We start from the raw sequence: 15,207 nt of genomic DNA on the forward strand, positions 1-15,207 counted from the left end.
GCCAGGCACTGTGCTAAGTACCAAGAATACAAATACAAACACACACAAAAAAGCTAGTCCCTGCCCTTGAGGAGCTTACATTCTAATGGAGAATGCATAAAAGGGACCTGAAGAGCAGGAGGGAGAAAGTTATCCTTACTGAGACATGGTGGAGAAGTCTGAAGAGTCAAGAATAGAACTAGGAGAGGAGTGGCTCTCCTATCTAGCACTTTATAGTCTTTATCTCATTGATTTGCACATTTATGTAAGGGAAACTTTAGGAAGAAGGACTACAACTGAAGAAAGATTTGAGAAGGACTCAAGCGGAAGGATCTGATAAAGTGGAGGAGGAGCTAAATGAAGAGAAGCAGAAGGAGAAACATTTGAAGAGGAAACAAAAGGTTATTCATTCAATCAAGAAGAATCAAGAAGAAGCCATCTCTTCATTTGCCACCAGCTGTTCTGATTAGTTTCAGATCTATCATCTTCACTATGTCTTGCCCAGGAAAAACTTATCACCAGGAGACTCATCATCATCGTAGGAATTGCTTCAGCTCTGCTAGTCATACCTCATTAGTACCTTCAGATGCTTCTGTATCTCTGATTGAAGGCCTGGAGGGTAGAGTGAAAAAGCACCTCCCATAGTCTTTTTATAGAGGGCTCAAAATGCCATCCATCTCTTCATTTGACACAAGTTGTTCTTCTTGATTTCAAGTCTAACATCTGCTGCAGCATGGCCCCCTTCCCCACCCTCTCCTGTCCCTGCCACTCAGCTTCTTTCTGGGTATTTTCTTCCCTCATTAGATTATAAGCTCCTTGAGGGTCCGGATTATCTTTCTTTTTCTTTTTGTATCTCCAGTATTTCGCACAGTGCTTGGCATATAGTAGGCGCTTAATACATATCAAAACTGCTCAGAGCTTGGTAAAAGAAGGGAAAAGATGTTGGGTGTGGCCATCGTGGTAATAACAATGTTCTTAGGAGATGAGGAGAATGACAATTCCAGAGCTAAAAGTATGTATACTTTTACATAACAGCTCTTCCAGGAGCTACTATCAAGAATGGCTAACAACTGAGCATGTCATATCCAGCAAGTATGGAGGATTTTTCAGGGGCTTTCATAGAGTGTGCATTGTTTGTATATCTTACATATCCAAGTGATTGCTGTGCTTAAAGTACAGACTGGTCTCTCTCCTAGAAGAAAAGGTAGAGTGGTAATAACCAGTTTTGAGGTTATCTGGGAGAATGACTTAAAAACAGAAACAACAACAAAGAAATGCTTGAATGTGAAAATGAAGAAGAAAAAGATTTGAAGGGTCAGAGGGGAATCTTAATCTGTCAGGAATTTGGAGGGTGGAAGACATTGGACACACTGAAGAGGAAGCTGCTACTGTTTACATTCCAACAAATGATGATAGGGATTCCCAGTTGTTGTGAGATAAGAGATTGTCTGGCATAATAAGAGTGAGACCAAGAAGAGATGAATAGTGGTGGTTGATGACTCCTGCTGAGGAGGCTCTAAAACTGCTCTTTATCTACCCCACAACAATAGTAGCAAGTTCTGCACTATCCCTCGGACATCTAGGACATGGCTGAGAACTTCCCGTGACTTGTCAAATCACATGATTTCTAGTGATTCACGTGGGCACAAATAATTTTGCCAGAAAGAACCTAGAAAACATCGATAAAGATTACAGAGTCTCAGGCAAGAAACTGAAGATCTTAGGGATATAGGTGGTCAATTGAAGGCAAGGACATCAGAAGAAAGAGAGAGATTTGGGAAGTGAAAAACAAGTTAAGATGGTATCTGAGAATAGGATTTGGATTTCTGGACTATGCCTTAAAATACAGGAAAAACAGCAATGGAATGCACCTAATTTGGGCAAGTGTATTTGCCTCTTGTGTATTTGTGTCTTGCAAATCTAATTAAAAGGATCTTAAGCTGAAAAAAGAAAGGGAGGAAGAATGATGCCCATGTATATCTGCCCAACTAGATACCTAGAGAGCAGCTGTTGTGTTGAAAGAATAACGGTAGAGACCCTCAGAAGTTCACAGGATCCAAAATCCCCATGTACGAAAGATATCCCCATATAAAAAAAGAGGCAGTTATACTATAGACTACCTTGACAGAAAGATGAACTAAGTGAGTATTTTGGGAAACATCACAAGTGTGGCACAAAGCATAATATAGTAGTGATGAGGAACTCCATTTGTTTGAAAATCTGCTGGAGCTCTCAGCTATTAAGTGAAGAGGCTAATGATTTGTTGACTTTTCTTAACTATTATTTCATTCTTCAAGAGATAGAGGAACCAACAAGGGAAACTTCTATTTTGTATCTGATTCTCACCATCAAGAAAGAAATGGTTCTTGGGATGGAGATAATGGGGACTTTGAAGGGATGGGCCCAGATCATTTTCAAATTTGTGATAAAGAGAGGAAAGCCAGGGATAAAGTGAATTCATCCTACACTTTAGAATAATCAATTTTTCAAAGTTCAGAGAAAGTATATATAGGATGCCATGTACTAAAATTCTGTGGAGAAGTCAGCCTAGGAGAGATAAGAAGCTGACAAGCCAGATTTGAAAGACCATGAAGAAATTTTGATGAGGAGGAAAACTAGGTACTGTCTAGAGGCTAAGGTGGACATATAACCTTACCAATCAATTTAGATTTTTAAAAAATGTGTATGGAAGGCAGAAGCAAGGAAGGGTAATAGGGGATGAATACAAATCTTTGGCATCATCCTGTAACAATAGTATCAAGAATTGGAAAGCTTATAGTGAGTTGAATCTAGTAAAGAAAACTGAGGAGCAGGGAGGGTCAAACGATGCATAAGATTAATGCTTGGGATAGATGAGACAACAGTAACTTGTGTAGAGAAAGCAATGCTGTTCAACTGTTTTCCCTGCCTAAAATCTTTGGACTGAAAAGAAAGAATAAAGATGGCCACCACTGAGTTGATACCCAATATAAGTAAGCAGATGACAGGAGGGCAGCAACTGCCCTTGATGAGTTCAGATGTGGTTGCTGAGTCAGTGATTTTTGAAAGACTGGGTAGGATTGAGAAGGCACTGGAAGATAGAAGAAGAGCAAATCTCTTTGTTTTCAAAAAAGAAAAGATAATAGAATCTGCACATTGCAATTCATAGCAGAGTTCTAGAAAGTATTGTTAAAAGATGGTTAGCGCAGGGCAGCTAGGTGGTATAGTGAGTAGAGCACCGGCCCTGGAGTCAGGAGGACCTGAGTTCAAATCTGACCTCAGACACTTGACACACTAGCTGTGTGACCTTGTGCAAGTCACTTAACCCCAATTGCCCTGCCTTCCCCCCTCCAAAAAAAAATAAGATGGTTAGCATTTTGTAGATAGAGAGCTAGCCTTGAAGCAAGGACAACCTGGGTTCAAGTTCAACTTTTGACACTTACTGGACCAAGGGGAAATCACTTAACTTTTCTGTGCCCCAGGCAACTCTCTAAGATTATAATTTACATAGAAGATGATATTGATCTTGCTTTGATAGTAGGAGTTTTCTTACCTGGGAATTCCCTATGCCAGTGAAATCAGAAGTCTAGTTCCTATCCTAATGCTTAGCAGATATATAGAAAAGGAAGTGGTGATCATATAGAGCTAGCATAGCTTCATCAAGAACAGGTTATCCTAGATTAATCTCATTTTCTTTTTTGACTGAATTATTAGATGGATAGATTAGAGGAATGCTGTAAATACAGCTTACTTAGATTTTAGCCAAGTATTTGATAAAGGATCTCATGCTGTTCTTGAGGAAAAGATAGATGTTGACTAGACTATTGTACATTTAGGTAGATATGTACAGGGTAGAATGAACAGACCCAAGAGGGCATCATCTTAAATGGTTTGGTGTCACTTAGAAGGAAGTCTTTAATAGAGTAGCTCAAAGAACAGTGCCACTTAGCATTATTTTCTGTGATTTGATCAAAGGCATAGTTGGCATGCTTATCCAATTTTAATATTTCACGAAACTAAGACGTGGGATTATAGATTTCAGACAGACTTCTACAGACTACAACATTGGGCTGAATCTAGTGAAATGAAATTTAGTATATAGAGCTAACGCTTGGGTTCAAAAAATCAACTTCACAAATCCATGATGGAGGAAACATGGCTAGATAGAAGTTTATCTGAAAAAGGTCTGGGGGTTTTAGTGCTCTGCAAGCCCAGTATGTGTCAGCAGTATCATCTGGAAGCAAAGAAAGCTGTTATGCTCTTGCCCTTCAACAGAGAAGCAGTGGCCAGGACTAGAAAGGTGAAAGTCATGTTGTACCCTGGTCTGATCAGGCCACATCTAAAATATTGTCTTCAAGTTTAAAAGCTACATTTTAGGAAAGCTGATAAGCTCTTCAGTAAAGAGATATTATGATAGTAAAGGCCCTCAAGTTTATGTGATATGAGGATTGGTTAAAGGAATGGGAGTTGTTTTCCATTGAAGGGAAGAGAAGGCTTTGAGGTCCAGGAGAACTGTCCAGTGAAAACTGTCCACGATAACTGTCCAGGTATTTCAAGGGCTGTCACATGGAAGAGGGATTAGACTTATACTGACTGCCCCCAGGACCAGGACTGTGAGCAATAGGTAGAAGTCATCAAGAAACATTTAGTCAGTTTTTCTGTGTGTCATATTTAAGTTTTGATTAAAGGAAGATGACATGGAACTAACTACCTGTACTAGCATCACAGTGAAGAGTAGGGACTTTCCTTCTCCTCCCCACCAACAGGTAGCAGAAAGATAGTCAGATCGATCAGCAATTACCCAACGGGAGCCAGGGACTTTCCCCTTCTCTAACCAGTCTTCATTGCTCCACTGGCCCCATTTTCTTTGAACACGGGAAGTCCGTTGCCATCTGAACGCTGAGCCCTAGATCCCTATCTCTGTTGGAAATGTCCTAGAGACTCACTTAACTCTTAACACTAACCCACTAGCCTCTTGGTAGGAGACCAGCTGTCTGTCCTTCAGTTACTCCCCAGAACACTCTGGGACTTGCCATCTGTCCTTTTACTTTCCCTGCCAGAATACAACCTGGCCTTTCCATCTTCCAGGAATTGAACATAAACATGAAGCCTTCTTTATAAGTTGTGTCCCCCATTAGAATGTGAGTAGTAACTATCACGATTTTTCTATTTGTATTTCCAGCGCTTAGCATGAGGTCTGGTATATAATGAGAACTTAATAATGCTTTCCCATTCCAAGGAAAATATCTTACCATTAGAGCTCTCCCAAAATAGCCTGGGCTGCTTTTGAGAGTAATGATTTGCTCCTCACCAGAGCTTACTCGAATAGAGGTTAAATGACCAATTTGTTGATTATGATTCCTATCAAGACTACAGGTTAGAATAGATGAACTCCTTCCAGCTGAGATTTTGGGATTCTTAACTCGTCCTGTCATAGCCTGTAGCCTTATCTCTCATTATTTCCTACCAGAGCCCTGAATGTTGGCCCCTGTACAGAACTTGCTAGTTCCCCTCTCTATGCCTTTACTTCTGCTATCCTCTTTAAAGTCCATAACCTTTTTGCAACTCAGAATCCTATTAATGTCAAAGCAACACATTATTTTAGAAATCCTCTAGCCCAACTCCCTTATGTTACTATGGAAAAACTGAGGCCCAGGAAAGGGAAGATATGAGGAAGATTAGATCCCAGATCTTTTGACTCCGTGTTTAATGGTATTTCCACCACACTGTGCTTTTAAAACTCCCCTTTTATAGGCATCCTTTCCTTCTTTTACCTTTGGTCATGCCTTAACACTTAATCAACGTTTATTTTCATACTTCTTGGTAAGTTGCTTTTTAATTCCAATTACAGATTTTACAGATTAGCATTTCCCTTCACTTTGTACTCTGTCTCTATTATTTATATTGCTGCTGTCTCTGTGGCTTATCTCATTTGTTGTTGTAAGATACTTAAAGGAGGGCTGGTTGTCTTTTACTTGATAACCTTCAGTGTCTCTTATGAGTTTATATAACATATAGAGAGTTATTGCTTTATCCACTCCAGCTCAGACAACAGCTCTTGGCAGGTCACAGTAGCAGTGTGTGTTGTGTGGTGGTGGCTGCACAGCAGTGCTGGTGCAGATCCATGGCAAGGGTCCTCGACACAGAGCAATTAAGGGGGTGGGACCACATGAAGCTCCATGAGGGAAGAGGAAGTCTGTGGAACAGTCTGCTTTATATATTAAGTAAGAACTGACTGTACCTAGAATGTAGGGCTTGAAATTATACTTTTGAGATGAAGTCTAGTTGCCCTGTTGGAACTTTTGCATATGAGCAGTGATGTGTATCAATGAATGCTATTATAATAAGAGTGCCTGGCCTCTTTGTATCTCCATAGTAGACCTTTCTTGAAAGTACCTGGGAAAGCATTTGTTGAGGAAGAGGTCACCTTTCATCAACTGTCTTCTCATTCCCTAATCCCTAGCTATTTGTGCATGCAAGCTGTCTGCAAAGTTAGCTACTGGCTCTTTCACCCCTAGCAGAAGTTCTGGGTAGTACCCGTAGCTCCTTGGGTTGTAGAAAGCAGTTACTTTTGACTAGTGGAAGGAAAGAAAAAAAGAAGGAAATTAATTGATTTTTAAGTGCCTACTATGTATTAAACACTGTACTAAGTAAGTGTTGGGAATACAAATTTTTAAAAAGCAAGACAACCCCTGCCCTCAAGGAGCTCACATTCTAATTGTGGGAGACAACATATAAAAGAAACTTTAGCTGTAGGTTGCATAGAAAGCCCCTAGAGTTCTAAGGGTACAACAGCAGGCAGATGACAATGCCCAGGTGTCCCTGGGTTGTATTAGTGTATCAGCTGACAGTGCCAGGGATCTGGAAGGCATAGAGCTAGGACAGATGGCCTGGTGGTCCTTCATGATATCTGGAGTTATAGTTGGTATCTCCCCATCTATCCAAGCTGTGTGAGCAGTCAAGTAGCCCCATTGTTTAGCTGGCCTGAAAAGAGTTTAGGCAGCTGACAGGGGATGAAAGGAAGGTGAAGAGAGGAGGATTAGAATGCCCCTAATTGTGGCAAGTCAAACTCGTTTTGCCTCTGTTGTCCATTCTGAGGGACTTATTCCTTGCCCTCCTCTGTCTTCACAACCCAGTCCCATCCTGAGCATGGATATACATAGAAATGCTGGATAAAAATATTCTGCTCTTTCCTTCCAAGGGGAACAGTGCCTTAGAGCAAGAACCATGGTTAGGCACTTCCTCAGCCTTTAAAAAGCATGTGGTGGCATTTGCTTTACACAAATGATTGGGATATTAAATGGTTACAGTTTTACCTGATAAATAGCTACATGTACACCATGCACTATCTTATGTTGAGCAGCAAATCTGGGTATTCTGCAGTACCTTTGAATGTGTACCATGCTTCAGGAAGCTGGATGAAATGTTCATGTATCTGACTGTGAGATATTGTCAGCTGCTAGTGACAGGAGTTCACTTTATTTTTGTACTTTTAAGGAGATACATGTTAACAAGGTCGTTTCTCAACCAAATCATTTCACACCTGAAGATTTTATCAGTTGTTAATTAAATACCTTGTGTAAGGTTGCTGTTTTATTTAAATCTGGAAAATTGACTACCAGGTATTCATTAAATCAATGATTTATAAACGTATCTGCCATAATAAAAGAGAATAATTTTGTTTTAAAGGTATCCTATGCTCGGCCAAGCTCAGAAGTTATCAAAGATGCCAATTTGTATATTAGTGGACTCCCCAGGACAATGACACAGAAAGATGTGGAGGACATGTTTTCACGATTTGGACGTATCATCAACTCCCGTGTACTTGTGGATCAGACAACAGGTATGCCAGGCAACACAAGATACCTAAATTCGTGCTTGCTAAGGATTTTGTTGGCTGATGTTTTTCCTGGAAGCTAGCAGGTTTTTCAGGGAGCTATAGATAATTTCAGTATGATTTGAATGTCTAATTCTTCTGTAGGGTGGGCAGTTAAATAATTGGGTGATGGTGCCTAGGTTTAAGATTTCTTAAACACATGAGGCTGGAGAAGGAAGTGAAAAGAATGGGAGCCTCAGCTTTATAGTGCCATTTGATGTTGAAGTGAGAAGAAACATCATGAATTTCCCCTATCAAATCCATATAGAAAAGTGGGGCTAGGCCATCCGATGTCTGTCCTGGAACTGCTTAGAAAGAGAATGACCTATTTGATTAGGTCTCTGTTATTCTAATGTGTTTAGTCAATCAGCAAAGTGTTGGGGATACAAAGAAAAGCAAAAGACAATCCTTGGCCTTTAGGAACTCACAATCTAATGGAGGAGACTCCAGGCAAACAACCACCGGTGTACAAACAAGGTATAGACAGAATAAATAGGAAATAATCAACAGAAGGAAGGCACTAGCCTTAAGGGGGATTGGGAAAGGTTTCCTGTTGAAAGTGGGATTTCAGCTGGGACTTTGATGAGGAGGTAGAACATTCCAGGTAATGGGGGACAGCTAGTGAAAATGCCTAGAGTCAAGAGATGGATGGTCTTCTTTGGAGAACAGCCAAGGAGGAGGCCAGTGTCATTGGATTGAAGAGTGTATGTGGAGGTGAGGAGAGGTGTGTATAACTTTGATTTTGGAGAAAGCAAATAGCCTACAGTTAAAAGGAGCAGGTTTAGAATCTCTTTTCTTGTCATGTATAATTATTGCTATCGTAATTGAGAAGCTCCATTGCTGCCTCTTTTTGTAAAAGTGCCTTTCCATGCCCTTCTAGGACTTTCCTACTGAGTGCCTGTCTCCAGCAAAGTGTTTTTTTTTTTTTGGAGGGGGGAAGGCAGGGCATTCGGGGTTAAGTGAGTTGCACAAGGTCACACAGCTAGTAAGTGTGTCAAATGTCTGAGGCCGGATTTGAACTCAGGTCCTCTTGACTCCAGGACTGATGCTTCACTCACTGTGCCACCCAGCTGCCCCCACCAAAGTGTTTTAATCTGAAATTTTAAATTTTCCAAAATTCAAGTTTTGAAAATCAAAGATCAAAGCTAGATAATTCCATCAGCAAATCTCCTGCCTAATCATTGAGCCTTGCTTTCAAATCATCAATCAATAAAGGAAGGATTTGTGATTCACACTGCTTGTTATAGTGTGCCTCTGTGATAGCTAAAAGAATCTGAATTCAGTGGGAGCAGATAATACTGGCAAATGTGGAAGTGAGATTTTTGGCAGATGATTCCAGTGGGAATGATTGGAATTGACTCGAGAAGATTTTTGTATACCTTTATCAGTAAGCATACTTTTTACCTTTCTTTTGACTAAACCCCATATATACTATAAAAATAGTGAAAACTATTTTTTTCTAGTCTATCCTGAGAGTTGTCAAGTGGTTGAATCTTTAAGGCAGACAGCAACAAACTTGTGGAATAATCAGACCACAGAGGGTAGCAGAGTTAAGAAACAGCCCTTGCTAAGCTCTTGTTTTGAAGTAAAGATTTTAGATGTTTACTAAAACCTATGAAATGGTATGGAAATACATTTGAGTAGCCAGATGGTCAGGCTTTGTTGTCATGTTACTTCCCTGAACAAAGTGGAAATCTGAGAGTACACATTTGACATCTACCCAAAACTGATCTGGACACCTTTTTAGGAATGTACCATCAAGAATTTTCTCCTGGACTACCAAGCCTTGACTAGAGAATTACATTGGCACTTTAATCTTCTTATAAGAACCTCAAAATTCTTCCCTTAGTCATTGTTAACTTGTCATACAATCAATCAATGAACATTTATTAAGCACCTATGTGCTGTGTGCTAGGCACTGTGCTAAGTAAGCATTGGGAATGCAAAAAGAGGCAAAAGACAGTCCCTGCTCTTAAGGAGTTTACTCTCTAATTGGGGAGACAACATGCAAATAAATATATACAAACCAAGCTATATTCAGTATATGTAGGAAAGAATTAACAGAGGAAAGGCACTAGAATTTAGAGGGATTGGGGAAGGCTTCCTGTAGAAGGTAGGATTTTAGTTGGGACTTAAAGGAAGCCAGGCAAGTCAGTAGGCAGGGTGGAGGAGGGATAGTGTTTGCAGGCATGGGGGACAGCCAGAGAAAATAACCAGAGTTGAGAGATAGAGGGTCTTGTTCTTAGAACAGCCAGGAGGCCAGTGTCACTGGATCAAAGAGTGTGGTTTGGGGAGTAAGGTGTAAGAAGACTGGAAAGGTAGGGAAAGGACTAGAAGGGCTTTGAATGCCAAACAGAGTGTTTTGTGTTTGATCCTGGAAGCAATAGGAAGCCAATGGAATTCATTGACTAGAGGTTAGGGTTTGCAGTAGTCCAGGCATAAGATGATGAAGACCTGCACCAAGATGGTGTCAGGGTCAGAGGAAAAAAGGGGGAATACTCAAGAGATGTTGCAGAGGTGAAATTGGCAGGAGTTGGCAAAAGATTGGATATGGGAGGAGGAAGGGGGAGATGTAGTGAGGGGTCCATCCTAGGTTGTGAGCCTGGGGGACTAGGAGGATGGTGTTGCCCTCACTAGTACTAAGGAAGGTGGCAGGGGAAGGGGAATTTTAGGGAGAAAGATAATGAGTTTTGGACATATTAAGTTTAAGATGTCTGCTGGATATCCAGCTCAACATGTCTGAAAGGCAGATGGTGATTTGAGATTGGATGTTAACAGAGAGATTGGGCACAAGTGGTCCATTTGAGAATCATCAGCATAGGTAATTAAATCCACGGGAGCTCATGAGATTGCCAAGGGAAGTCAGATAGGAAGAAAACAGAAGGTGGCCTAGGACAGAACCCTGAGGGACACCTATGGTTAAAGAGAACGAACTAGAGGAAGATCCAGCAAAGAAGACAGAGGAGTGGTCAGATAGGTAGGAGAACTAGGAGAGAGTGGTGCCTCAAAAACCTAGGGACAAGAAAATATCAAGGAGGAGAGAATGATTCACAGTGTCAAAAGACTATGCAGAGAGTTTGAGAAGAATGAGGATTAAGAAAAGGCCATTGGATATGACAACTAAGAGATCACTGGTAACTTTCAAGAGGGTAGTTTTGGTAGAATGATAAGGTCAAAAGCCTTTTTTTAACCCCTCTGGTTACTTCAGGTGAGTAAAGGCAGTGAAGACTAGCAAGGTAGCACATAAAACATTTTTCGTTTCTGTTTGGGGTTAGGAGCTAACATTTTTTAAAAGAGACACTGTAAGATGGATCAAAGAGACAGTAGGAAAGGAAAAAGTTCAATTGGAATAATAGAAGGAAAAGGGGGAAAGTAAGAAGGAAGTTCTGATGAATAGTAGCCATGCCATGGTACTAGTAGGCATCATTAATGCCTACCATTCTCTGTTCTGTTTCTTCTTCCTTCTCTCCCATTTTTTTCCCACTTTATTTCTTTTTTAAAGGAAACAGCCACGTGCATAAAAATTTAAGAGGTAGAGGGCAAAGTAGAATAAGTTATTTCTAAACCTGCTTTACCTCTTGTATTACTGAAGAAGATTATGGTTGGAGGGGAGATTGGGCTTGGCTGGTTGTCCCCAGGTACCTGCTTCTTGTTGGTAGGGCCTTGTTGCAGGTAACGCCCTGCAGGGCCTCTTATATGGAGGGAAGGTTGATTCTGCACTGTAAGTTAAGTGAGGATGAAGGGTGATGGAGGAAAATGTTTAAAGATATTATAGTTGAAAACTAAAGTTTTGTCTTTTCGTACTTTTGTATGAAATGCTTCTTAGTATTAAAAGATGTATATTTTGGAAAATTATCTTGCAAACTCCTAAAAGCCAGAACTGGGGATTTTTACAATAGAATCCTTTGTTTAACAGTGATGTTTATAACATGTAATTTTCAAGTTCATGCTGTTTGGTACTTTTAATTCTAAAATAATGCTCTCTTATGGGTAGATTTATCTCTAGTTAAGGAAAGAAATAACATAAAATTTATCTTTCTAGAAATTTTTTTCATTTTCAGTTAAATCTCTTCCAAATTTTCAAGAAAACCTAATACAATCATCATTTGTAATGTTATTTCAAACAATACAAATAGATGAAAAGTTATATATGTATTTGTAACAATCCTTTTGTATTGAAAGACTTGTTCCCTAATATTTTTCCTAGAGAATGAGCTTATTCCCTAATATTTTTTCTGGGAAACACTAGTGATATTGGCTTTAACTTTGTAGTTGTTACAGAGTTTTTTAAATTAGAAGAGTTCTCATGCAATTGATGTTGGTTTGTGAGATGATTTTGAATATTTGAATAGTTTTTACTTCTGCTTAAATAATCACAAATCTAATGAGAAAAATTTTCAGCAAAGGTAAGTATCCCATGGCTGTCCTCTTTTGTACTTTTGATATTCTGTGGAGAAGTGAATTTTCTGACTAGGGAAGTTGGGAAATATTTTCTGGGGAAAGTAACCATTTCATGTATTGGGACTTAGTTTCAAAAGAAGTCTAATTTGTACCATGGTGAGAGAGCATTTTCTTTGATTGGCTATATGAAAAATCTTCCATGGGATCACTTAAAATTTGATCCCATGTTCCTTTTTTTAATAAAGTTTTATTGATATATTTTGTTTTTATATTATGCACATTTTCAGATTATTTCTACTCCGTCAGAGATCTCTTGTTACTAAGTGATCTTGATAAAGCAGTGACCTCATCTGAAAGTGCATAAAAGATGCCACATTTGTAGAACATTCCATATCTGTAGCATCCTCCAACACACGTCTGTGTTTTTTTTAAAAAAATAAAGAAACCTGTTTTCTCTCCCTTATCTCCATCCCATTGAAAAAAAGAGAAAAGAAAAAACAACTTACAAATATGCAGCAAGTTTTTCTGCCAAGGGTCTTATTTCCAAGATATATATAAGGAATCTGATTCAAATTTATAAGAATAAGAGCCATTCCCCAGTTGATAATTGCTCTACTCTAAAGATACAAATAGGCAGTTTTGGGAACAAACTCAGGCTATCAATAGCTATATGAAAAAATGCTCCAAATCACTTAGTAATTAGAGAAATGCAAATTAAAGCACTTTGAGATTCCACTTTTTACCTGTCAGATTGGCAAAGATGACAAAAAAAGGAAAATGATATGGGGAGGGGCTGCTGTGGGAAAACAGGTCCCTTGATCTTCCATTAGTGGACCTCTGATGGAGTTTAACCATTCTGGAAAACAGTTTGGAATTATATTCAAAAAGTTGGTAAACCGTATATGCTTTTTGACCCAGCTATACCACTGACAGACCTATACTCAATAGAGATCAAAGAAATCAAAAGTAAAGGGCCTATATGTATAAAAATATTTGTAGCAGCACTGTGATATGTGAATATGATGGAATACTATTAATAGTAAGAAATGAGAAAATAGGTTGTTTCAAATTATAGACTTGTATGAACTAATATAGAGTGAAATAAGAACCAGAAGGACAATTTTTACTCTACCATCTATAAAAACCAACAGTTTTGAGGTCTTTATAAACTGATGAAGAATGAAATGAGCAAAACTAGGGGAACAAGTTGTATAGTAGCAGCAATACTATAAAGACAGCTCCGAAAGCTATAAGAATTATGGTCAATAAAGTGACTATCCATGATTCCAAAGAACCACTGATGAAACACACCCTACCCTCCTGACAGAGAAACAGTAGATTTAAGGTGCCACATGAGACGGATGTTTTTGTGTGCGATCAGCGAAGGGATTTGTTTTGCTTAACTCATGTTCCTCTTTTAGAATCCTTTTTAGGGGATGGCCAGCAGTAGGAGTTAGGATGAAGACTTATTAAATATTCCCCCATGGTTTGTAGACTCTTTTCATGTATACAGTTAATAACTAGGCTAGTATGCTTGTGGTGAAACTGAGTCTTTCATTCCTGTCCATTCCCCAGTCTAAGAAAGCGGTTTCTTTTTTGGCAGATATGATTGTTTAAAATAAAATTATAAGTATAATTAAATAGTGTCCAATTAAGAACTATTTGATGTCAGCCAAATTGGACCCAACGTTATTCCCTGGAAAAAACTTATTATTCTTTGCTGCCTTTTCAGTTTCAAAGGGATGGGAAAGCTTACTGAAGTAGAGAGAAGATGCTCAAGGGGCACACAGTTAGGAATTATGAGTTAATTTCATTTAAATTAACAGTTAATTGCTTGGTTGCTCCATTTGGTCTTCAGCATATTTATGTTTAAGGCATACTTTAAAAGCATACTTTAAAGCATACTTTAAAAGGAAAATACCCTTGATTTCTTATCAAAGGATGCTACTCTTACCTCCAGATCTCTCTAGGCTGATGATAGACTATAGAACACAACCTCTTGTCTGTCTGTAATCTCTCTTTCAGATGCCCCAATCCACCTTACACTTAAGAATCATCCAAATTCCCAGTTCAAGAGTATGCCTGCAGGACTTCCCTATCAAATTCAAATTCCTCTCTCTAGTCTTATGTTTTAATAATCCTATTCACTTTCTTTTTTTTTTAATTTTTATTTTTAGTTTACAACACACAGTTCTACATAATTTTGAGTTCCAGATTTTCTCCCCTCCCTCCCCAAGACAGCATGAAATCTCATATAACTACCACGTATAACTTCGCATTGAATTAATTTATACACTAGTCAAGTTGTGGAGAAGAGTTATGACCAATGTAATGAATCATGAGAAAGAAGAAACAGAACCAAAATAAAAACAACCCAAAAACAAAAACAGAAGAGAAGAAAAAAATGTGAGCATGAAGTGTGCCTCAATCTGCATTCAAACTTCATAGTTCTTTCTCTGGATGTAGATAGCATTCTCCATCGTGAGTCCTTTGGAGTTGTCCTTGCACCTTGTGTTGCTGAGAAGAGCGAAGTTTGTCAGAGTTGGTCCTCACGGAATCCATGTATCTGTGGTTGTGTACAATGTTCTCCTGGCTCTGCTCTGCTCACTCAGCATTATGTCGTGTAGGTTTTTCCAGGTTGTTATGAAGTCCATATGATCCCTATTTCTTATGGCACAATAGTATTCCATTAGCTTCATATACCACAGCTTGTTCAGACATTCCCCAATTGATTCCCCGTTTGATTTCCAATTCTTGGCTACCACAAAAAGAGCTGCTATAAATATTTTTGTGCATATGGGTCCTTTTCCCGCTTGTGTGATTTCTTTGGGATACAACCCTAGAAGCGGTATTGCTGGGTCAAAGGGTATGAACATTCCTGTGGCCCTTTGGGCGTAGTTCCAAATTACTCTCCAAAATGGCTGGATCATCTCACAACTCCACCAGCAATGTAACAATGTTCCAATTTTCCC

The 15,207-nt window shown here is 39.1% G+C and overlaps 1 protein-coding gene across 2 annotated transcripts in view; it reads left to right on the forward strand.

Moving 5' to 3' along the window:
• ELAVL1 (ELAV like RNA binding protein 1) overlaps nucleotides 1-15,207 on the forward strand; it is an 80,142-nt gene that overhangs the window by 53,328 nt on the left and 11,607 nt on the right. For both annotated transcript variants that reach the window (XM_036760740.1, XM_036760742.1), the window contains exon 4: nucleotides 7,648-7,801. In XM_036760740.1, coding sequence (XP_036616635.1) covers nucleotides 7,648-7,801 — 154 coding nt within the window. The remainder of the gene's footprint in view (nucleotides 1-7,647; nucleotides 7,802-15,207) is intronic.

Source organism: Trichosurus vulpecula, chromosome 1, assembly GCF_011100635.1.
Source record: "Trichosurus vulpecula isolate mTriVul1 chromosome 1, mTriVul1.pri, whole genome shotgun sequence".
NCBI classification, from domain to species: Eukaryota; Metazoa; Chordata; class Mammalia; order Diprotodontia; family Phalangeridae; genus Trichosurus; species Trichosurus vulpecula.